General features: G+C 41.6%; 1 protein-coding gene across 3 annotated transcripts; it reads right to left on the bottom strand.

Moving 5' to 3' along the window:
- Positions 1 to 5,225: 5,225 nt before the first annotated feature.
- On the bottom strand, positions 5,226 to 10,267 carry LOC125259172. Of its 3 annotated transcripts, none has more exons than XM_048176615.1 (8): positions 10,115 to 10,267; positions 7,468 to 7,782; positions 7,065 to 7,373; positions 6,621 to 6,653; positions 6,218 to 6,313; positions 5,932 to 6,014; positions 5,651 to 5,719; positions 5,226 to 5,396 (listed from the first exon to the last, which is right to left on the bottom strand). In XM_048176615.1, exons 1-8 carry the CDS (start codon positions 10,149 to 10,151, stop codon positions 5,352 to 5,354), a joined length of 987 nt encoding a protein of 328 aa, XP_048032572.1. In that variant the 5' UTR covers positions 10,152 to 10,267; the 3' UTR covers positions 5,226 to 5,351. The 3 variants fall into 3 exon arrangements, with proteins under 3 accessions (XP_048032572.1, XP_048032573.1, XP_048032574.1); XM_048176616.1 differs by having other exon boundaries at positions 5,932 to 6,008; XM_048176617.1 differs by having other exon boundaries at positions 7,468 to 7,776; positions 10,115 to 10,248.
- Positions 10,268 to 23,468: the final 13,201 nt, after the last annotated feature.

The raw sequence follows: 23,468 nt of genomic DNA, 5'->3' as shown, positions 1-23,468 counted from the left end.
ACACAGGAGGGAAACTGGAAACGTCGGAGACAGGCAAGTAGATCGTCTGGAGTCCTTGAGGTAAGCATACAGGTTAGTAGCATACAACGAGACCGGACAGTGAGTGTGTGTGAGTGTTGGCTTTTTGAAGTGCTGGTGATTGCGGTGATAATGATGTGCAGGTGGCGGTGATTAGTACTCGGGAGATGGAGTGCGCTGGGATTGAGTGAGGGTGGAGCCTGGCGTGTCTGTTACAGTACCCCCCCCTCCCACGGCCCGCTCCTGAGGGCCGAGGACCCCGGCGTCATGGTGGTCGTCCTCTTCCTCGAGGGCCGGGTCTGTCGGGGTGGCTGGCGTGGAATGTCTCTAGAAGGTTGGGGTCGAGGATGTCGTTTCTAGAAACCCACGAGCGTTCTTCGGGGCCGTAGCCTTCCCAGTCCACTAAGTATTCGAGAAGACCACCACGGCGCCGGGAGTCCAAGATCTCACGCACTGCATAGGCGGCTCCGTCGTCCAGGAAGAGTGGGAGGGGAGGCTAGGCGGCTGCCACGTCAGGCTCTGTGGAGGGAGACATAGAGGGATGGTGAGGTTTCAACAGTGATACATGAAATGTAGGGTGAATCTTATACTGTGGTGGAAGCTGGAGTTGGAAAGTGACCGGGTTGATCTGCCGAGTGATGGTGAACGGGCCAATGAATTTGGGACTCAGCTTCTTGCAGGGCAGATGCATCCTGATGTCCCGGGTCGACAGCCAGACCTTCTGTCCCGGTTGATAGGAGGGAGCCTCAGAGCGCCGAAGGTCTGCTGTCGCCCTGCGTCTGCGCAGGGTCCTCTGTAGCTGGTGGTGAGCTGAGTCCCAAACCCTCTCACTCTCCCAGAACCAGTAGTCCACTGCCGGAACGTTGGATGGTTCCCCGTCCCAGGGGAACAGAGGGGGTTGGAAACCGAGCACGCACTGGAATGGAGTGAGTCCGGTGGTCGACTGTCGCAGAGAGTTTTGTGCGTACTCGGCCCAACCCAGGTACTGATTCCAGGAGTCCTGGTGGCCGTGACAGAAGGTACGCAGGAAGCGGCCGATCTCCTGGATCTTCCGTTCCGTCTGCCCATTCGACTGAGGATGGTAACCAGATGACAGGCTGACGGTCACACCCAGGAGGGAAAGGAACGCCTTCCAAACACGGGAGATAAATTGGGGACCTCGGTCTGAAACAATGTCTTCAGGGATTCCATAGTATCGGAAGTTCAGCTGTTTCCATAGCGGTGGGTAGACCTTTCTGGGGGATCAGACGACAGGATTTGGAGAAGCGGTCTACTACCACCAGGATGCACGTGTGACCATCAGAGGCTGGCAGGTCTGTGATGAAATCCACTCTCAGGTGTGACCAGGGTCGCTCAGGAACAGGCAGAGGATTCAGCTTGCCGGCTGGGAGATGACGAGGGCTCTTGGAGCCCTCACTCCCTGCAGCCCTGCACGTACCTTCTGACATCCCTGGCCATGTTGGGCCACCAGAAGTGCTCTTTAAACAGCGAGAGGTTCTCATTGGCCCCCGGGTGGCCAGTGCCAAGTGATGAATGTGCAGCGTGAATGAGTGGAGTGCGTCGTCTTCGGGTGAGATATTGCAAACCTTGAGGGCAACCCGGCGGAGTGTTGGTGGAGGCATTGGAGGAGGGAATGGTTTCTTCCGACCAGGAGATGGGGCTCACGAAAATGGACTCTGGGAGAATGGTTTCTGGTTCTTCGTCTTTCTCCTCCAGGGCATGGATACGGGATAAGGCGTCCGCCTTAATATTTCTGGAACCAGGACGATAGGAGATTGTGAAATCGAATCTGGAGAAGAACATGGCCCACCGTGCTTGTCGGGGATTGAGTCTCTTAGCAGCCTTCAGGTATTCCAAGTTTTTGTGGTTTGTTAGAACCAAGAAGGAGTGTTTGGCTCCCTCCAACCAATGCCTCCACTCTTCCAACGCAAGCTTTACGGCCAGGAGCTCGCGGTCACCAATGTCATAGTTGACCTCCGCCGGGTTGAGCTTGCGGGAGAAGAAGGCACATGGGTGTAGTCTACTTGGTGTCCCCTGCTGCTGAGAAAGCACCGCTCCCACTCCGGTGGTGGAGGCGTCCACTTCCACGATGAAAGGGAGTTCCGGGTTTGGATGAACGAGGAGGGGAGCGGTGGTGAAGGCGGTCTTGAGGGCTTCAAAGGCGTTGGTGGCAGAGAGATCCCAGGACAGAGACTTGGGCTATTTGCGGAGCAGGTTGGTGAGTGGACATACAATGGAGATGTAGTTGTTGATGAAACGACGGTAAAAGTTGGCAAAACCTAGGAAGCGTTGGAGTTCTTTGATGGTGGATGGTGTGGGCCAGGACTTGATAGCTTCCACCTTCCCCTCGTCCATCCGGATGCCACTGTGATCGATGATGTAGCCGAGGAAATGGATGGAGGGTTGGTGGAATGAGCACTTTTCAGCTTTGAGGAAGAGATCAAACTGTCGCAGGCGTTGGAGGACCTCCGCAACGTGTCGGCAATGTTCGGCCAGGCTCCGGGAGTAGATAAGGATGTCATCTATGTAGACCAGGACAAACCGATGGAGAAACTCCTGGAGCACCTCATGGATGAAATCCTGGAATACGGAGGGGGCGTTGACCAGGCCGTATGGCATTACTAGGTATTCGTAGTGGCCGGTGGGCGTGACGAAGGCGGTCTTCCACTCGTCCCCCTCGCGTATCCGGATGAGGTTGTACACGCTGCAGAGGTCCAGCTTGGTGAACACAGTGGCACCACAGAGATGTTCTAGGGCAGCTGGGATGAGAGGAAGGGGATACCGGAACTTTACAGTGATCTTGTTGAGTGCACGGTAGTCTATACAGGGCCGCAAGCCTCCGTCCTTCTTTGCCACGAAGAAAAAACTCGAAGCAGCAGGGGAAGTAGATGGGCGGATGTAACCCTGGTTGAGCACCTCTTTGATGTACTCCTCCATGGCCTTCTCCTCCGGCACAGACAGGGGGTAGATTCTTCCCCTGGGCACTGGCCGGTGTGGGGGCAGCTTGGAGGCACGTTGAGGGCAAAAGACGTCACTGAACAGGCTGGAATATCCACAGAGCGTTTCTCTACCGGGCTTTCGATGGAGGTGGCACAGAGAGAGAGATCTTTTCTTCGAGGAGACTGGAGAACAGGAAACTCGGAGAGACAATTGGAGAAGCAATCTTGGCCCCACTTCAGGATTTTGCCCGTGCGCCATGAGATGGTGGGATTGTGGTAATACCACGGACGCCCCAGAACCACGTCAGAGGTGGATTCCTCCAGAACCAGCAGATGAATCCGTTCCACATGCAGAATGCCGATCCGTAACACCAGGGGCCCACGCACCGGCTGATTTTCTTACGGCTCAGAGGTTTTCCTGTGATGGAGTGGATTTGATAGATGGTCGGAGAGGGCAAGGTTTTGAGCTGGAGCTGTCTGCAGAGGGAGCCGGAGATGAAATTGCCTGCTGACCCTGAATCGAGGAGCGCCACCACTGGAAGAGACACATCAGCAGCAGTAAGGTTTACAACAGACGTGAGTGGTTTCATCTTCTTAATGGAGGGAATGATGGCACTCACCGTTGGACGAGGAGGACGAATGGGGCATGCTGAAATACCATGCCCCGGAGCACCACAGTAAAGGCAGAGATGGAGGGTCAGCCGGCGTTGTCGCTCTGTAGACGAGAGACGAGATGAGTCAATTTGCATAGGTTCTGGGGCTGGTTCTGGAGGGCTGATGGGCTCTGATCGGCGGAGGAGGGGGTTGGAGAGTAGCTGACCCTGGTGTTCTTCAATACACGACTGCATACGAGAACCAACACGGATGGAGAGTTGGATGAAGTGTTCAAGGCCGAGGGTGTCCTCGTATGCAGCGAGATGCAGCCGCACACTCGGATCCAGACCTTGACGGTACGTAGTGATGAGGGCTTGTTCATTCCATCCGCTTGCAGCAGCCAGCATTCTGAATTGTAAAGCATATTCATTAACAGACATTGATCGTTGCTTTAAATTATAAAGTTTCTCACCAGCGGATGAATCAGATACCGGTTTTCCAAAAACTTCGCGGAAGTGAGAGATGAAGGATGAAAAGGACTGCATAGCGGGCCCTTTCTGTGACCACAAGGAATCTGCCCATTTTAACGCTTTACCTTGGAGGTGAGAGATGATGAACGCTATTTTGGCTGTGTCAGTGGGAAAGAGGTGCGGCTGCATCCCCAGGGCCAGCTCACATTTCAGGGAGAAACCACTGCAATCCTCCGCCGATCCTATATAGGGCGTCGGTTTGGCCATGGGACTGGCGTGCATCACAGGTGAAGGAGCGGGAGCGGGGGTGACAGGAGCGACCGGCGGTGATGGTGGAGCTGGTTGGTTGGTGAGAACTTGACGGAGAGCATCCACAAGCTCTTGGAAGGGATCCGGGCAACTCATGCTGACATCCGCTGTTCGGTCCGGTCTTCTTGTTACAGTACAGAAGGGACTGAGGCAGATGTAAAACAAACAGGTAAGTTTATTGATGTCAGCAGAGTGTGAACAGCAGTGCGGGTGATGAAAGGTGAAGAATGATGATGTAATCTTGCTGATGCTTGCAGGAGTGGAGAGAATGGATCGCACTGGAGACTTGGAACACAGGAGACTGGAGACACTCACACACACGAGGAGGAACACAGGAGGGAAACTGGAAACGTCAGAGACAGGTAAGTAGATCGTCTGGAGTCCTTGAGGTAAGCATACAGGTTAGTAGCATACAACGAGACCAGACAGTGAGTGTCTGTGAGTGTTGGCTTTTTGAAGTGCTGGTGATTGCGGTGATAATGATGTGCAGGTGGCGGTGATTAGTACTCGGGAGATGGAGTGCGCTGGGATTGAGTGAGGGTGGAGCCTGGCGTGTCTGTTACACTTCTATAAGGAAGGAAAAAACTGTTGAGTATCATTAATGAGATGTGAAGAGAGTAAATGAGGATTTTAACTGTGATTGACAGGCTGGTTTATGGTGACAGCGGCTCATCAATATAAAATACAAACAGGACTCCCTATGGACTTCACAGACACACATGTTTTTTTATTTATTTTTTTATTAGAAGTCAAAAATGAATGAAAACTTCCACACATATAAGTTGATATGGGACTAGTTTTACATTAGCCTAATAAATTCTCCATATTCAATGACAAACTTTATTTCAATAAATACTGGAAATTACTTGTATAGATGGTAAAACTGACCTTTTTCACATCACTGTGACTGTTCAAGTCTTATTTTAAGTCTGAAAATGATTCTATAACTTGTTGTTTATTAATTTAAGCTGATTCTCGATCAGACGGGGATCAGCAGTTCTTCAGTCCTTCATTCTGGAGTTCAGCTCCTGATCGCAGCGTACGTCACTTTATCATCAGACTGAACCTGCGTGAGACACAAATATACTCAACCGCTGTAACACACATCATTACAACACACTGGATTGCTAAATGTTTCTAAGAATCACATTTGGTTGCGTTGCATAATTAACACCGCAGGCTCTGCCACATGTGACGTCAGAGTAATGTAGATATATATTTACAGTCTATTATAGGAGAAGTTACAAGAAAGGCCTGATTATCTGTTACCAAAAATACACAGAAAGAGACAGAAATGGAAGAAGAGATTTCTTTACTCACAGTGTGTCTTTCAGTAAACTTGTTTGTGGAAATAATGACCTCAGCATAAGCCACATCTTCTGTCCTCCCCTAAACATCAAGACAAACATGTGATGTGTAGCAATAGCATCAATAATCTTTGATTATATTTATTTTATAAAAATCATTTTATGACTATTGTTAAGTTGAATTATTTTAAACAGGTATAGTAGTGTATAGCTAAAATAATGTTCATTCTTCTGATAGCTGTGGGCCAAATGTGTGTAAATATGAATCTGTTATTATTAGTGTCGTTTACTAACATGAGCATCATCAGGAGGAGGACGAGGAGCAGGGGTCACCGGGGTCAAACTGCTGATCACCTCTGCAGGATTCTTATCTGCCCCTTAAGAGAACATTAACTCTATTACCTTTCTTCAATAAATCATTTACACTAAAAGATTTCCACAGTAAAAAAAAAAGTTTCTGAAAGTCTCTTTCACTCACCAAAGCTGCATTTATTTGATCAAAATACAGTGAAAACAGTAATATTGTGATCTGTGTTGAATATAATAATCTTGTTATTGTGTGTTCATTATTGAAACTCACCGGCTCTTTTTCTACAGATCAACCAGAGAGCGATGAGAGCGATAAGAGCGATGAGAGGAAGAAGAGCCGCTAGAGCAGCAGTTACAGCAGGAATCCCTGCAGGAGACGACATGAAGAAGAGTCAAACACCAGAAACTCACTTTATCAATCATCTTTACCACATTTCACTGAATTATTGAATAATTCTTCTTTTATAACGATCAACCAAAGATGTCTTTGTTTGTTATTTGAGGTGGGGAGATGGAAGAGAGACCTGCATGAGTCCAGTTTTACTCAATTATGTGAATATGAACATATTAGTACTTCTATAGGTATTAATGTTGACTATCCAACCATCAGTCAGCAGCAATAATCTCATATTAATAAAGGACTGGAAAGTGAAATCTGAAGTGAGATTGAGCACCTGGAGTTGTTTCTGTTTCTGGAGTTGAGGCGTCTTCAGAGTTTCAGGTGATCAGTGGAGTCGAGTTAAGAGGAAACACAGGATTAGTTAGTTTATGAGCACCTTATATTAAACTCAACTGACTCTCTCAACTTCTCTCTCTCTCTTTCTGTGTGTGTGTGTGTGTGTGTGTGTGTGTGTGTGTGTGTGTGTGTGTGTGTGTGTGTGTGGCTGAAGATCATCTGCACATTTTTACACAAACCCTGATGTTGTCCACTTTGGCTGTTATTTTAGAGGATTTCATCATGAAATCATTTGGTAGGATAAATTAAAGAATAAACTGAGGTTAAGATATATCATGTTGAGAGTTTATTTTAGAATGCAATTTAATTCCATACTTTATTTTTTTTTTATTTTTAAAAATATTTGTTGCAAACTAATCTAAAACTTATTTAGTTTTCTTACTCGAGTATGTGACAGTATATCTGACTGAGGTCTCGAGTTTATTTCCTTTAGTAACCTGACATGTCCACTCAGTGTTGTCATCTTCATGGAGGAGTGTTGTAGTCAGAGTGCTGATACAGTGATGAGGAGAGGATGAGATCTGATATCTGGAGTCTGATTGCAGATTCACACCAGCTTTATTCACCCAGACCAGCTGAAATCTCTCATTAATGAAGAGACTATCACAATAATAACCATATACATACAGCTGACAGGAGAGAGTGAAAGATCTGCCAGGTCTAATCTCAGTCTGTGTGGATGATGGAGAGACTGAAACAGAAATCAAACACATTTATTTCACTAAACATTTGAGTTTAACGAGAGAATTATGTTCTTTTATCATATAATGAACAGAAACACTGACCATGAAGAACATTCAGATAAACACTGGCATCAGTAAATGTCTCTGTATTCTCATATTGTCTGCAGATGTAACCTCCACGATCTTCAGTTGTGACTTTATAGATGTTCAGAGAGCAGTCAGACCCCAGACTCAGTCTCTCACGTCTCTTTATGTCATTCTTCTTTATCCCCTTTCTAAATAATGTAACTGTCGTTGAACTTCCTTCACTATATTCCCATGAAGTTGATGTACAGTCAGTATGAGTATTATTACAGGGCAGACTGACGTTCTCACCATCACTGCTGAACACATGGAGATATGTGCGTCCACTGGCACCTGAGACAGAGTAAATGTGTTTATATTGTGCTTTATATTAATGAAATTGTAACACTTTACAATAAGGTTCATTTATTAGCATCAATTAATAGATTAACTAACATGAACTAAGAATGAACAATACATTTGTTACTGTATTAATCTTTGTTAATGTTAATTAATAAAAATATAGCTGTTCATTGTTTGCTCTTGTTAGTTCAGTGCATTAAAGGGATAGTTCACCCAAAAATGATAATTTTATCATCATTTATTCACCCTCAAGTTGTTCAAAATCTGTATAAATTTCTTTGTTCTGTTGAACAGAAATGAAGATATTTTGAAGAAAGTTTGTAACCAGTTCTCTTTGGGGCACCATTGACTTTCATAGTAGGAAAAAAAACGGTAACACTTTACAATAACAGTACATGAATAACCATGAACTAATACCTAAATTAATAGTTACTTCAACATGAACTCATGATTAGTTAAGATATGAACTAATGAAGAGTGATCCTTAACTACGACAAGAGTCATAAGGATTCATGCATGAAAACAGAAGCCTTAACTACGCGTTAATACATGTTTGATAATTAATGCATTAATTAACATTTAGGGGTAAACTAAATAAATCAGCCTCCATAAGAGTAAACAAGAAGTACTCTGAATTTGAATTAAATGTGATTTAATACTGTCATAATTTACACTGTAATATCATAATCTGCCATCTGCAGCTTTGTGACAAATAATTGCAATGGCACATGATTATTTAGCCATTAATTACATAGATCTGTCTAATCAAATGTGGAAAATAGACTAACTACCACTAATAAATTTAATTTGATCTAAACTGTTTTCTGATTTTTATAGTTCATTTACATTTAGTCATAGCTAAATAGTCATAGTTTATTCCCGGAACTAAAGTATGTAGGGTTTGTTTCTGGTGGGACACTCATTAGTGGCGCACGCTAGGTGTTCTCTTGGCGCGTTTGTTGTGTTGCTGGCATTTTAAACTAATAAATGTTGACTGCTTTGGTAAGCCGAATTAATAATTAAATACATATTTACATGTATGTTTTATTGGGGTTTTCAGGAGGTTATGTGCAGTTATTAACTGTATTTGTATTTTTGTCGTTTAAATGTATATGCTTTGATTAGCATTAGCTTGTGGACGCGCCCGATTTTACATGTAAATGTGCCTTATGTGTGTCTTTACAGGTATGTTTATGGCTTGCTTTCAAGTCCATATATGTTTAATTATATAAATAAAAATAAAATACAAATACTTTTTATTTTAGTTTTTTTGTACCGGGGTGTAAAGAAATAAGGATGGCACTCTATAGTGTTTATTCATATATTAGTTAATGATGTGTGATATGTGCATCATGTCATGACTTTACTTGAGGGGGCACAATCATAATTAACTCATTATTAACTAACCATATACTAACATCAACTAATGGTTTGTTAATGTATACTTATGTCATGACTTTACTTGAGGGGGCACAATCATAATTAATTCACTGTTAACTACTGATTAATTATCAAACATGTATTAACGCGTAGTTAAGGCTGCTGTTTTCATGCATGAATCCCTATGACTCCTGTCGTAGTTAAGGATCACTCTTCATTAGTTCATATCTTAACTAATCATGAGTTCATGTTGAAGTAACTATTAACTCAGGTATTAGTTCATGGTTAATCATGTACTGTTATTGTAAAGTGTTACCAAAAAAACTACTATGGAAGTCAATGGTGCCCCAAAACTGTTCAGTTTCCCACATTCTTCAAAATATATTCCTTTGTGTTCAACAGAACAAAGAAATGTGTACAGATTTTGAACAACTTGAGGGTGAATAAATGATGAGATTAACATTAACTAAGATTAATAAATGCTGTAGAAGTATTGTTCATTCTTAGTTCATGATAACTAATGAAATCTTATTGTAAAGTGTTACCAATTAAATTCTTAACATTATATAAATATATATCAATATTAGCAGTGATTTACAATAACCCTCACTCACTGTGAGCTGTTAATCTCTCCATTATATTCTGAATGTGTACTGATGTTAACTACATATTCTGAGCTCTTTTCTTTCTTATTTTAATTTAAATGTAGAATCTCTATATTTTGTTATTTTATCCAGTTTGAAATCCATACATTTGAACTTTATATAAACTGAATCATGTCATTATCAGTGTGAAGCTGAACACAAAACAAGGCTTTGGTAAGAATAATACAGCATGAACTAAACACACTATCACTACTATCACTCTCAATGTCAGCAGAATTTACATTTCCATCTACTAATCCACTGAACACAAAGACACAGATGTTTTCAGGCTGATTTACCTGTGAGCAGTGAGCAGAGAATCATCAGTCCCAGCATGTCTGTATGATTGTCATCAGTCCGTCTCCGTCACTCTTCCTCTTTCTGTTATTTATAGTGACTGTCCATCTGAACATCATCAGCCGTCCTCTGTTTGTAACTTCCTGTGATCAGACATCATGACGTAATAACAATACTGTAACATTCGACTACTCTGTCTTTCTGTTTTTATGCCACTGACTTTTTAAACATGTCTGTGTGAACATGTGCTGAAAAACACCAAACTGCATCTACAGGCTGATTAAAATTAGTGCAGTGGTTGATAAAGTTTCCTAGAATGATGTTAGACGTTTAATGTCATCTGTGTGGTTTATTTATTCTCCTGTGTTTCTGAGTAATATATTAAAGACATATTTTTGTGTTTTTTCCTATTTGTGTTCCTATTGCCCCTTTGATCGTGAAAGTGAAAGTGCCCTTTGTGGTCGCATCGTAAGGTGGTTTTCACCCATTTCTCCCTCCTGGAACGTGATTTGGGCCGGAGAGAAACCCACAACCTCCCCAACAATCAGAGATATATCCATCATAAACATACTCCAGTGGATTAATAAAGGCCTTCTGAAGCAAAGCGATGCATTTGTGTAAGAAGAATATTCAACAAGTTATGAAGTAAAAGATCTAACCTCCACTAGACCGCCTTCTTGATTATGAAGAAAGTGTAAAACTCTTGCAGTTCAAAATGCTTACACTACAACCTACACCTTCCCTGTTCAACTTCTTAAGCTGAATAAGGATGGCTGTCTGGCGGAAGCTAGATATTTGACTTAACTTGTTAAAAATTGATTTTTTATACAAACGCATCGCTTCACTTCAGAAGGCCTTTATTAACCCCCTGGAGCACGTTTATGATGGATGGATGTGGATGGAGACACTTTCTTCAGCTCATACTCATTGATCACTATCACTGCCATTATAAAGCTCTGATGCATCAGGATATTTATTAATATTTCTGTGATTGTGTTCGTCAGAAAGATGAAAGTCATATACACTAGGATGGCTTGAGTGTGAGTAACGCTTGGGCTAATTTTCATTTGAAAGTGAACTAATCCTATAATCGACATTTGTGTGTAAGCTGCTTTTTCTAACAATATTTAATAATAATAATATTATTATTATATACTATATACTACTAATATTGTTTTATTTTTTAAAGAATGACAGAGCATTGCAGCGTGAAATGAAAAAAAAAAAAGAAATGTTTGCCCAAACTATAATATTTTCTTGAATTTTTCTTGATTTTTTCCCCTTAAGTACATTTTTTTAAGCCATAAAGACACCTAAAGTTATATACTAATAAGAATGTAAAGAATTATTATTTTAGTTTCATTCTGAACCTGATTGAATTGAACACATGGCAAAGCAATACAAATGTCCATCATAACACAATCACTGGATAAATGTGTTTTATACGGAGCGGCTAAAAGGAACACAGTGATGGAAAAATATGAGATGGGAAGAAAAATTACATCTTAAGGCTTTTGCGTTTCCTCACAAATGTTTGTGTTCCTCTGAGAGAGTGTTTGCTCACAAGTTCTTTGTGAACGAACGCAAATGCTGCTACATTTTTATCTGTTATAGACTATGGAGATATTCTGTATATGCATGCAGCAAAGTCTGTTTTATGTTCACTAGATTCTATTTACCATTCTGCTTTACGCTTTGTTACTAATGCTGAATATTCTACACATCATTGTACTTTGTACAGTTTATCAGGTTGGCCTCCACTCTCAATTCGTAGACAGCATCACTGGCTTATTTTTATTTATAAGGCAGTGATAGGACTGTTGCCTTCTTACTTATCAGTTTTTTCTTTGGTAGAAAATAATAGATACAATCTCAGATCAAGTAATAGCATTCTTTTTATTATACCTGCTGTAAAATCTGAATTTGGTAAAACTGCCTTCCGTTACAATGCCCCTTCAACCTGGAATGCTTTGCAAAAACAGTTGAAGCTAGGCACTATTATATCTCTTAAAGATTTTAAATTATATGTCACAGAAACTTTCAGCTATAAGTGTGATTGTATATAGGCTGCTGTTCTGTTTTGTTTTCTGCTTGTCTTGATTATGATATTGTGTTATATTTTGTTTGTTGTTGTATTTAACTCTTGTCCTTAGGTGTTGTTGTATGGCTTATGGGGTGCTGATACATTTTTAAGTGCTGCCTTTCTTGGCCAGGGATCATTTGAAAAAGAGACTTTAGTCTCAATATGACTTCCCCTGGTTAAATAAAGGAAAATAAAAGTTTCTTTTCTTTTTTTTAATTTTTATATTTTTTTCCCCCATCCCATATTTATTCCACCATCATGTCCCTTTAGGGGCTCCGTAGTTTTATGCCTGTCGATGTTAGCACATTCATAATGTGTATCTGAACAGAAGGGCATATGAAGGCTTTCTTGATTGTGAAAACAGTTTGGCCTGTTTAATCTTCTGTCATGATTTATTTACCAGTTTCTCTGTGCTTCGGGTCTGGTCATGTGTTTTATGTTTAAATCATCATAACTTTAGGTTGACACAGGGCCAAGGCTTCTGCCAGGCAAGTTATGTGTTGTTTAGGAGGGAAATAGTTACCTTGGAAAATATATATTACATCTGAGGTATATTTATTGAGTTATTCAAATCCCAAATCTATACTATCCAAAAACAGATTAATTTGATGTTCAAATGCAACGGCTTTACAGTATCCTGTATGTTTATAAATAAAATGTTGAAAAATCTAATCTAGTCTATATTTCTTTGTTTCAAAGGCATGAAATGTTTTGAATCAGAATGTAAATGAAAAAATTATAATTGTTAAAATAATTGCATAATGTATCAATATAATGCAACTGTAAAAGAGAACAAGATCAAACTGATTGAAGTGCTTGATTTGAAGATTAGTTTTGTTGTGCAAGAATTTGAGTTGTTAATTTAATGTTAATTATATAAAGCATATTGTGTTTATGCATTTGATATAATCACGCTGTACATAAATTCAGTGATAAAGGCTTTTACCATCAGAGCAATTCAAGTGAAGTTCACAGAAAACACCTACTCATATTGAGCTCTTCACACATTTACATATAGTGTCCTGCAAAATGTCATAGCTTGTAAAGATGTTTAAATAATAGTACTTTTTAAATCAAAGTTCCCAAATGAAACCATAATTTTGTTTAAAATGAATCTTTGAAAGATGCATTGAGAAATATATCAGTTCTGCTTTTTTGACAGTTGAGAAATGTGTTATGCTCAAAACTTCCTTACTTTGACCTCTCTCTCAGTCTGTGGTCATCTCTGACTGCCCAACAATTCACGACTCGACCGTAGTTCTGTCTTTAGGTTACTGCACGCCATCATTGGCTGAAGAGGGTTGTTGGTCATAGTTCTTGTGTACTGTATGTTGAAGTCATTTCCAACCTCAAAGGTTATTTTTGTGGCAAAAGTATTCATCTCATATTGTATTTAAGCTCCGAAGCTTCCTGAAGCAGTGTTTTGAAATCGGCCATCACTATATAAGTTGTTATTTTGTTTTTTTGGCGCACCAAAAATAATCTCGTGGCTTTATAATATCAATATTGAACCACTGTACTCACATGAACTGATTTAAATATGTTTTTAGTACATTAATGGATCTTGAGAGAGAAAATGTCATTGCTGGCTATGCAGGCCTCACTGAGCCATCGGATTTCATCAAAAATATCTTAATTTGTGTTCTGAAGATGAACGAAGGTCTTACGGGTGTGGAACGGCATGAGGGTGAGTAATTAATGACATTATTTTCATTTTTGGGTGAACTAACCCTTTAAGAATAAAAAAATGAGTGTGTGAGTTTCTTTTATACTGGTGCTGATTGGTGTGCTGATGAAGTGCAGGTGTGTGTGATCAGTATTCGGGAGATGGAGTGCGCTGTGATTGGAGGATGTTGGAGCCTGGCATGTCTGTGACATTTATAATGTGCTAACAGTTGAAGTTTCTAACAGTTGAAGTTTGTAGGTGACCAGGTTGACCTGCTCTGTGATGGTGAATGGGCCAATGAACCTGGGACTCAGCTTCCAGCATGGCAGGTGCAGTCGGATGTCTCTGTTGTCCAACCAGTAATCCACAGATGGTACGTCCGAGGGTTCCCCTAACCAGGGGAACAGTGGGGGCTGGTAACCAAGCACCACTGGAATGGTGTGAGTCCGGTAGATGGTTGGCGTAGGGAGTTCTGTGCGTACTCGGCCCAACCCAGGAACTGGGTCCAAGAGTCCTGGTGGCTATGACAGAAGGTACGGAGGAAGCGACCAATCTCTTGAATTTTCCGCTCCGTCTGCCTGTTCGACTGTGGATGAAATCCCAAAGACAGGCTGACGGTCACACCTAGGAGCGAGAAGAAAGCCCTCCATACCCGAGAGATGAACTGGGGTCCTCTGTCCGACACAATGTCCTCTGGAATGCCAAAGTATCGGAATACGTGGTTGAACATGAGTTCCGCAGTATCCATGGCAGTGGGCAGACCCTTAAAAGGAATCAGATGACAGGCTTTGGAAAATCTTTCTACAACCACAAAGATACAGGTACAGTCATTAGAGGCAGGGAGATCTGTGATGAAGTCTACTCCTAGGTGTGACCATGGTCGGTTGGGAACGGGCAGAGGAAGGAGCTGGCCGGATGGTAGATGGCATGGGCTCTTCGAGATGGCGCATTCCCTACATCCCTGCATGTACCTTCTGACATTGGCTGCCATGTTGGGCCACCAGAAGCGGATGGCCAGTGCCAAGTGATGTGTGGGCAGAGTGGATGAGTGGAGTGCGCCGTGTCCGGATGATGTACTGCAAGCCGGCGGAGTGTTGGTGGAGGCATTGGAGGAGGGTATGGTCTCTTCTGACCAGGCGATGGGGCTGGCGATTATCTTTTCAGGGAGTATAGTTTCAGGTTCCTCAGTGTTCTCGTCTGGAGTGTACAGGCGGGATAAGGCATTGGCCTTGATGTTCCTTGAGCCAGGCCGATAGGAGATAGTAAAATTGAAACAGGTGAAGAATAAACCCCAGCAGGCTTGTCTGGGATTGAGTCTTTTAGCTGCTCGTAGATACTCCAGGTTTTTGTGATCTGTAGGGACCAGGAAGGGGTGTTTTGGTCCCTCCAGCAAATGCCTCCACTCCTCCAGGGCCAGCTTGACAGCGAGAAGTTCTCGGTTGCCGATGTCATAGTTTACCTCCGCCGGGTTGAGCTTGCGGAAGAAGAAGGTGCCTGCTTCTGAGAAAGGACCGCTCCTACTCCTGTGGTGGAGGCGTCCACCTCCACGATGAAGGGACTGTCCGGGTCTGGGTGGACCAGGAGAGGAGCGGTGGTGAAGGCTTCCTTGAGGATGTTAAAAGCTTCAGTGGCAGCTGGTGTCCAGGACACAGATTTGGGCTTTTTTCTTGAGGAGGCTTGTGAGCGGGCTGGTGATGGAGCTGTAGCTTTGGATGAACCATCTATAGAAGTTGGCTAAGCCGAGGAAATGTTGGAGTTCTTTAACGGTAGTGGGAGTTGACCAGTTCTTGATGGCTTCCACCTTCCCCTCGTCCATCCGGATGCCACTGCTGTTGATGTTGTAGCCAAGGAACTGCACTGAGGATTGATGGAAGGAGCATTTTTCGGCTTTGAGGAATAGCTGGAACTCTTTCAGGCATTTCAGGACCTCCGCGAAGTGGTGGTGATGTTCGGCCATGCTCCGGGAGTAAATCAGGATATCATCGATATACACCAAGACGAACTTGTGGAGAAACTCCCGGAGCACCTCGTGTATGAAGTCCTGGAATGCGGAGGGGGCGTTGACCAGGCCATACGGCATCACAATATATTCGTAGTGTCCGGTGGGCTTTACAAAGGTGGTCTTCCACTCGTCCCCCTCACGTATCCTGTGGAGGTCCAACATGGTGAACACAGTGGCACCACTGTGAGGTGTTCCAGGGCCGCTGGGACGAGAGGAACGGGGTACCTGAACTTGACGGTTATGTTGTTTAAGTTTTACTATAGTGGTGAGTGGTTTCATATTTACAGAAGGGAAGATGGCACTCAGCAGAGGACGGGGAGGACGAATTGGGCATGCGGAGATTACATGCCCAGGAGAACCACAATACAAGCACAGATTCTGGGTCAGCCTTCTCTGCCGTTCAGCGGGAGTCAAGCGAGTAGATTCCAGTTGCATAGGTTCGTGGGCAGGTTCTGGAGGGCTGACGGAGTCTGGTCGGCAGAGGAAGGTGTTGAGCTGTGGCTGGACCTGGAGCTCTTCGAGACACAACTGCATACAAGTGGCGAAGCGGATGGAAAGTTGGATAAACCGTTCAAGCCTGATGGTATCCTAGTATGCAGTGAGATGCAACCGCACTCGAGGATCCAGTCCTTGACGATACGTTGTAAGTAGCGCATGTTCATTCCATCCACTCTTGGCAGTGAGAGTTCTGAATTGAAGAGCATATTCATTCACAGACATCTTTCCTTGCTTCCAATTATAATGTTTTTTTTTACCAATGGAAGAACCCCAGGCAGGTTTTCCAAACACTTCCTTAAAATGGTCGATGAAGCTGGAATATGACGGGGATATGGGATTATTTTGAGACCAAATGGATTCGGCCCATTGAAGCGCTTTGACACTTAACTGTGAAATTAAAAACACTACCTTGGAGTGTTCAGTGGGGAAGAAGTGTGGCTGCATCTCCAGGACCAGCGAGCATTGCGGGAGGAATCCATTGCAATCCTCCGCCGAACTAGAGAAGGGCGCCGGTTTGGCCATGGGACTGGCGTAAACAGGTGGTGAAGGAGTGAAGGCACTGTTTACGGAAGTGATGGCCGGCGGTGATGGCATTGGTGAAGGGTTAGCGGTGAATGTTTGACGCAACGCATCCACAAGATCCTTGAAAGGGTCGGGATGGCTCATACTTGTGTCAATCGGTTATGGTCCGGTCTTCTGTTACAGTACAGACGGAGCAGAGACAGAGGATCACAGATAACGTTGTTTATTAGACACAAGTAGAGGTACAGGTGAACACAGGTGAGTTTGTAGATGCAGTAGAGGTGAATGATGAGTGAATAAGAAGTGATACTGTTCTTTTGTGAATTGCAGGTTGGATGCAGGTTGGATGTGGTAGCATAGATGAGACGCTGGAGACTGATGACACTCACACACAGACTGGAGACAGGAGGTAACTCGGAAATGCTGGAGACAGGTAAGTAGCAATGGGAGTCCTTGAGGTAAGCATGAAGGTAAGTCCTATATGCGAACGAGACCGGACAATGTGACTGAGTGTGTGAGTTTCTTTTATACTGGTGCTGATTGGCGTGCTGATGAGGTGCAGGTGTGTCTGATCAGTATTCTGGAGATTGCGCTGTGATTGGAGGGTGTTGGAGCCTGGCGTGTCTGTGATAGTATGGAGCCCTTACTTGAACATTATACTACTAATATTATATTATAGGTTAACAACTGAGCCCAAACTATTAGCCTAAATAATAATAATAATAATAATATATTATTATAATAATATAATGAATTTATACAGCGCTTTTACAGAGCTCAAAGCACTTTACAAACAAAACATAGACACAATAAAAGCACAGTAAACAATACAAAGAAACAATACAGTCTACATATCAAGATCATATCACAGATAATCATGGTATTGAAATAAAATGCATAATCCTGAGTGAGACAATACAGTTATCTGACTAGATGGTCTGTGCAACAGAAACAGTAACGTTAGAGTAAAAATGCAGCAAACAGTCCCTTGTGCAAGAAAACTGCACCTCAGAGTTTGAACGCAACAAAGTCCAAAAAGTGCAAATTCCAGGACCTCAAGCGGCAAACAGGAACACTTGATGATGACTTGATGTTCACCACAGAGCCCAATCGAGTGCACAGCAGACCACAAACGACAAGCGGGAAAAACTCGACATAGCGACGCGGACATTCCGTCTGCATTCCGTCCGCAGCATCCACACCGCAAACAACGCCAGGCAGGCCGGCCGGCGGGTTCAGGTAGGCCAGATGAAACACGGCAACAAGTGGCATAGTGGGGCACACCACCTCTGCACATCAGCGGGAATCATAAAATGAATTGTCCAGTTAAAGTCCAGGTGAAGTGTGTAAGACATAAAAACACAATTTAACAGGACAAAACAGACAAACAGCCCGATGTGAAGATATTTTTAGATAAAATAATCAACACTCAAATAAAAAATTGTATGCAAACATGTAAGCTGCATATAAGACAGTGTTTGCATTAACTTCTAAATGTTTTTACTCCAATTTGTTGTTGAAATATAATCATTTATACACAGTGGCTGTCATTTTCATGACAGTTTAATACAATCATACATTAAATAATAAAGACATCACTAAAAGATGTGAAAGATAATGAATATATAGGCTAATACAGTGCATATATTGAGCAATAATTTGTTCATGTAATAATGAGTTCATTTCTCTGGCAAACTAACAAGCTGTGGACACTGAATGTCTTTTCTGATGTAAATGCTACATGACATATGGTTTACAAGCTTTAATTGATGTCTTTCCGCCACTGAAACACTGACTGAGCGATTACACAAGATATGACCGTTTCAGTAAGATGTACTGTATCTTTCAATATACCTTTCAATTCAATTCAATTCAATTCACATTTATTTGTATAGTTCTTTTCACAATACATATCGTTTCAAAGCAGCTTTACAGAGAATGCATGTCAACATTACAATTTAAAGAATGCAGTTAGCAAATAATGTAATATTTTAGGCAATTAATTTACAATCACTGTTAGCAGTTTAACTGAACGTAGAAGCAACGAGCTCCTGGAAAAAATTAATTACATATTAACAATAAGGTAACACTTTAGAATACTGATCCTTCATTAATGAATAACTACACAGGAACAAATGAGTAATGCATTATTAACACTCTAGTAACTACTATTAACTAACAATAAACTCTGATTAATGAATTAGTAAGTAATAGTGCTCAGTTGTAGGTGGTAGTTCACTATTAACTAATCAGTAACTACTGTTTTTTTTCATACCTCTAAGAGAACTACTAAGAACTACTATATACAGGTTCATAATTAACATGAATGATGCATAATGTATAATTAATTCTAAAGTAAAGGCCTTGGTAACCCACTAGTAATGACTGAAGTATTACAAGAAGGAATTACTAATTATTTGGATCAGTATTCTAAAGTGAATATCATGATAACTCTCTAGTAACTACTGAAGTCTTTGTAAACTTTTGATGTTTTTGTATGTTTTTGTACAGTAATTCCTTATGATATATTTGGTAACACTTAATTAATTACTAGTGGGTTATTATGATCTTCACTTTAGAATACTGATCCAAATAATTAGTTCCTTTAGAAGGATGTAGTAACACTTAAGTAATTACTAGTGGGTTACTATGATCTTCACTTTAGAATACTGATCCAAAAAAGAAGTAGTTACTTTAGAGTTATATAGTAACTCTTGAGTTATTACTATCCAATACTTTACAAAAACCTCAAAAGTTTACAAAGACTTCAGTAGTTACTAGAGAGTTATCATGCTTTTCACTTTAGAATACTGATCCAAATAATTAGTAATTCCTTCTTAAGTATTTGGTAATACTTCAGTCATTACTAGTGGGTTACTATCACCTTCACTTTAGAATTAATTATACATTATTCATTATTCACATTAATTACGAAGCTGTATATAGTAGTTCTTAGTAGTTCTCTGGGAGGTATGAAAAAAACAGTAGTTATTGATTAGTTAATAGTGAACTACCACCTTTAACTGAGCATTATTACTTACTAATTCATTCATCAGAGTTACTTGTTAGTTAATAGTAGTTACTAGAGTGTTAATAATGCATTACTCATTTGTTCCTGTGTAGTTATTCATTAATGAAGGATCAGTATTCTAAAGTGTTACCAACAATAATTACCTTCAGATCTTCATTTGTTTATTCTGTAACTAGAATTAAAGAGGAGGAGATGATCATGTTTGCTCGCGCTGCCGGTTGAACTGAGTGATCTGTACAGTGATCTGTCACGCCACATTGAAGAGCGTCGAAATGGCATTATGTTGCAATGTAATGCTTCGATACACACCTGCACTGAACCGAAAGCCCTGTACTGAAATGGTTCGGTACGAATACGTGTACCGTTACACCCCTCTAGACTCATCTTCTGTTTATAACTCCATCTTCATGTTACCATGTACTCAGTTTACTGTGGGATGTTGAATACATTTTCAGAATCAACCACATATTATTGTTTTATGTGGACTATTAAATGCATTAATATGCAAAATCATGAATGAGTTCACAGCTGATCCATGTGCTTCTTTTCTCTTCTATAAGAAGGAAAAAACTGTTGAGTATCATTAATGAAATGTGAAGAGAGTAAATGAGGATTTTAACTGTGATTGACAGGCTGGTTCATGGTGACAACAGCTCATCAGATCTAAAATACAGAGGGATGCGCATGTGCGACGAACAGTGATGGCTGCATGATATCGACAGTCCACCTCAGATGTCCGTTTTTCTAAATTATTTTTCCCTACCAAGTTTCTAGCCGAGTTTCAAGTACTTCCCTTGTTCTAGAGACATTCCAGATGGCATCTAAACAGGAATTAATTCACTCACCTGCTAAGAAAAAGCTGAAAGACGACGAGAGCCTTCATGACGCCATTGCCGAGATGCTAGACAAGCAACTGAGCGCCATAAAGTTAAGCATGACGGCGATTGTTCGTGAAGGAATATCAACTATTTCTACGTGTCTGGACTCGTTGGAAATGGACGTAAAATCGTTCAACGACAGATTTGACTACATGCAGGCCACGGTCCGAGATGTTAAAAAGGAATCGATTGCTAGCAAGTCCCGCCTAGAAGAGCTTCAGGAGAAGTTATCTCTGTACGAAGATAAGTCTAGGCAAAACAATCTAAGGCTGGTGGGGCTGCGCGAAGGAGCTGAAGGAGGGAATGCAATCCAGTTCTTGCAGACCCATATTCCGAAGTGGATACCGGCCCTTCAAGGGAAGTCGATTGAGATTGAATGAGCGCACCGTTTGTACACGAACGAGGATTCTTCCAGGAAAAAAGCACGCACTTTGATCTTTAAGCTCCTCCGCTACAACGACCTACAAGCGATCCTGCAGGGAGCTAGAAACTCGTCATCTTAAGATTCTTTTCAGACTTCAGCAAGGGAACATCTCAAAAAAGGAAAGCCATGGCTGAAGGAAGAAAACGTCTCCAACAACTAGGCATTGAGTCATTCCTGCTCTACCCTGCGCTAGTCAAAGTGTGAAACGGCCAGGAGCAGTTGCTTTTCAAATCCCCTGGAGACCTTGAGAGGTTCGTCACGTCGCTAGGCGCCACTACAGAGACGGATACGGCCTCATCTGCAGAGATGTCTAAGGACTAAACACGGCCTTTTTGGTTTCTGTGTTAGCTTTTTAAGTAGGGATATAAGTTTATGTATCGCTGTGATGGACATCTGGATGTGCGGGACGCTGGTATCTGAGTATATCCACATAGTTCGAGTGTATGGCCTCGAATAGTTCTTTCCAGGCAGGTAAGAGGGTGTGTTTTACCTCTCTGCAGGCTGCCTGTTGTTAGTGTGTTATTTGGTTCTTTGGTTAGTTTAACCATTACATTGTTAGAAATGCCGGGGTTTGCAGTATTTGTTTGTAATATTATTTATGTGTTTCGAAGGGGTGGGTTTATCGATGTGTATGGTCGCCATGGTTACCTTATCCTTTCGTTTGTTTATATTGTGACTATTCCAGGATGAGGGATTTTAATGTGTTATCATGGAATGTCAATGGTTTGAATTCTCCCATAAAAAGATCAAAATGCCTAGATTATTTACACCGCAAGCGAGCTGACATAGCCCTTATACAAGAATCCCACCTTAAGGCCTCCGACGCAACTCAGTGTCAGAATAGATATTATAAATTGATAGCTTCCTCGTCTCATAATAGTGCTTCTAGAGGAGTTGTTATACTTCAGAACATAAGATTCCCATTCCTAATAGAGGAAACGGGGGGAGATGAAAATGGGTGGTTTACATATGCTTCGGGATCATGGTATAATTTAAAAATTATATATTACATTATTAAATCTCTGTTTATTCCCCTAATAAATATGACGCAGATTTCTTCCCAGCCCTTACTAAATTCCTCCTTAGTTTTGCTGATTACAACTTAGTTGTTGGCATGGATGCTAATGCAGTTTGCAATCCCTTAATTGATAGATTTTTTTCTACTGTACATGGGGATCAGGCTTCTCAGTCATTAAATGATCTTATTGTGGATAATGACCTGTGTGATATCTGGAGAGTAAAGAATGAGAACTGTAGGGACTATACATTTTACTCTGCATGTCATAAATCATTTTCTAGGTTAGATTATATTTTAATTTCTAGATACCTTACTCAATGCGTAAACCACACTGATATCCTACCCATTCTTATCTCAGATCACTCCGCTGTAGTTTGTAATCTGTCTTCTCCAATTATACCTCAAAGTCTAAAAAGGTGGCGTTTTAATACAACCCTTTTGCAAAATGAAGACTTTGTTAAGCAGCCACGTTCCAATTTGACTTTGTTTCTTAAAGAAAACACATGCTCACTTATTAATCCACAAATACTATGGGAAACAATTAAATGCTTTTTGAGAGGAAACTGTATTTCTTTTGCTTCTTATATAAATAAATCCAGAGCAAAAGAATTATCTCACCTTGAGGGCCAGATTAAATTATTAGAGAGGGACCTTAAAAGAACTTTTACGGAAAAGAAGAGTAGGATTTTAGGGAATTTAAGAACAGATTATAAAGCAATTTTACTAAAAAGGGCAGAATTTCTCGTACACCGCACTAAACAAAACTACTGTTTTAATGGAGAAAACCCAGTAAATTAATGGCTTTAAGGCTGAAGCACAACGAGGCTCTGTCCTCTATAACAGCCATTAAGGATAGTGCAGGCAACCTTCATACAGCTCCAGGAGAGGTGAACAGGATATTTAAAGAATTTTACGAGCATCTCTACAGATCAGAGGTGGGAACGGACGAACAACCTGGTATTGAATTTTTGTCAAAACTAAATCTCTCTCACCTAAACGAAGTGCAACAGACTTTTCTTGATTCTCCAATAGAATTGAAAGAACTAAAGGGGGCTTTAGAGTCAATGAATAAGGGTAAGGCACCTGGTCTGGATGGTTTACCCCCAGAGCTGTATTTGGTGATATGGGATCTAATTGGACCACTACTTCTCGACTCTATACATTTTGTGATAGATACAGGTCATTTTCACAGAGATCAGAATACTGCCCTTATCTCTTTAGTTCTGAAAAAAGG

Source organism: Megalobrama amblycephala, linkage group LG23 (assembly GCF_018812025.1).
Source record: "Megalobrama amblycephala isolate DHTTF-2021 linkage group LG23, ASM1881202v1, whole genome shotgun sequence".
NCBI classification, from domain to species: domain Eukaryota; kingdom Metazoa; phylum Chordata; class Actinopteri; order Cypriniformes; family Xenocyprididae; genus Megalobrama; species Megalobrama amblycephala.
The sequence above is the reverse complement of the archived record's forward strand: the minus strand, read 5'-3'. Positions and strand labels throughout refer to the sequence as shown.

Excerpts from the sequence above, each read along its gene's own strand:
- LOC125259172 (XM_048176615.1), bottom strand. The coding sequence starts at position 10,151 with ATGCTGGGACTGATGATTCTCTGCTCACTGCTCACAG. Across the intron at positions 6,314-6,620 it reads AGAAACAGAAACAACTCCAG|GGATTCCTGCTGTAACTGCT; the intron begins GTGCTCAATCTC and ends CGTCTCCTGCAG. Across the intron at positions 5,397-5,650 it reads AGTTTACTGAAAGACACACT|GTTCAGTCTGATGATAAAGT; the intron begins GTGAGTAAAGAA and ends TGTCTCACGCAG.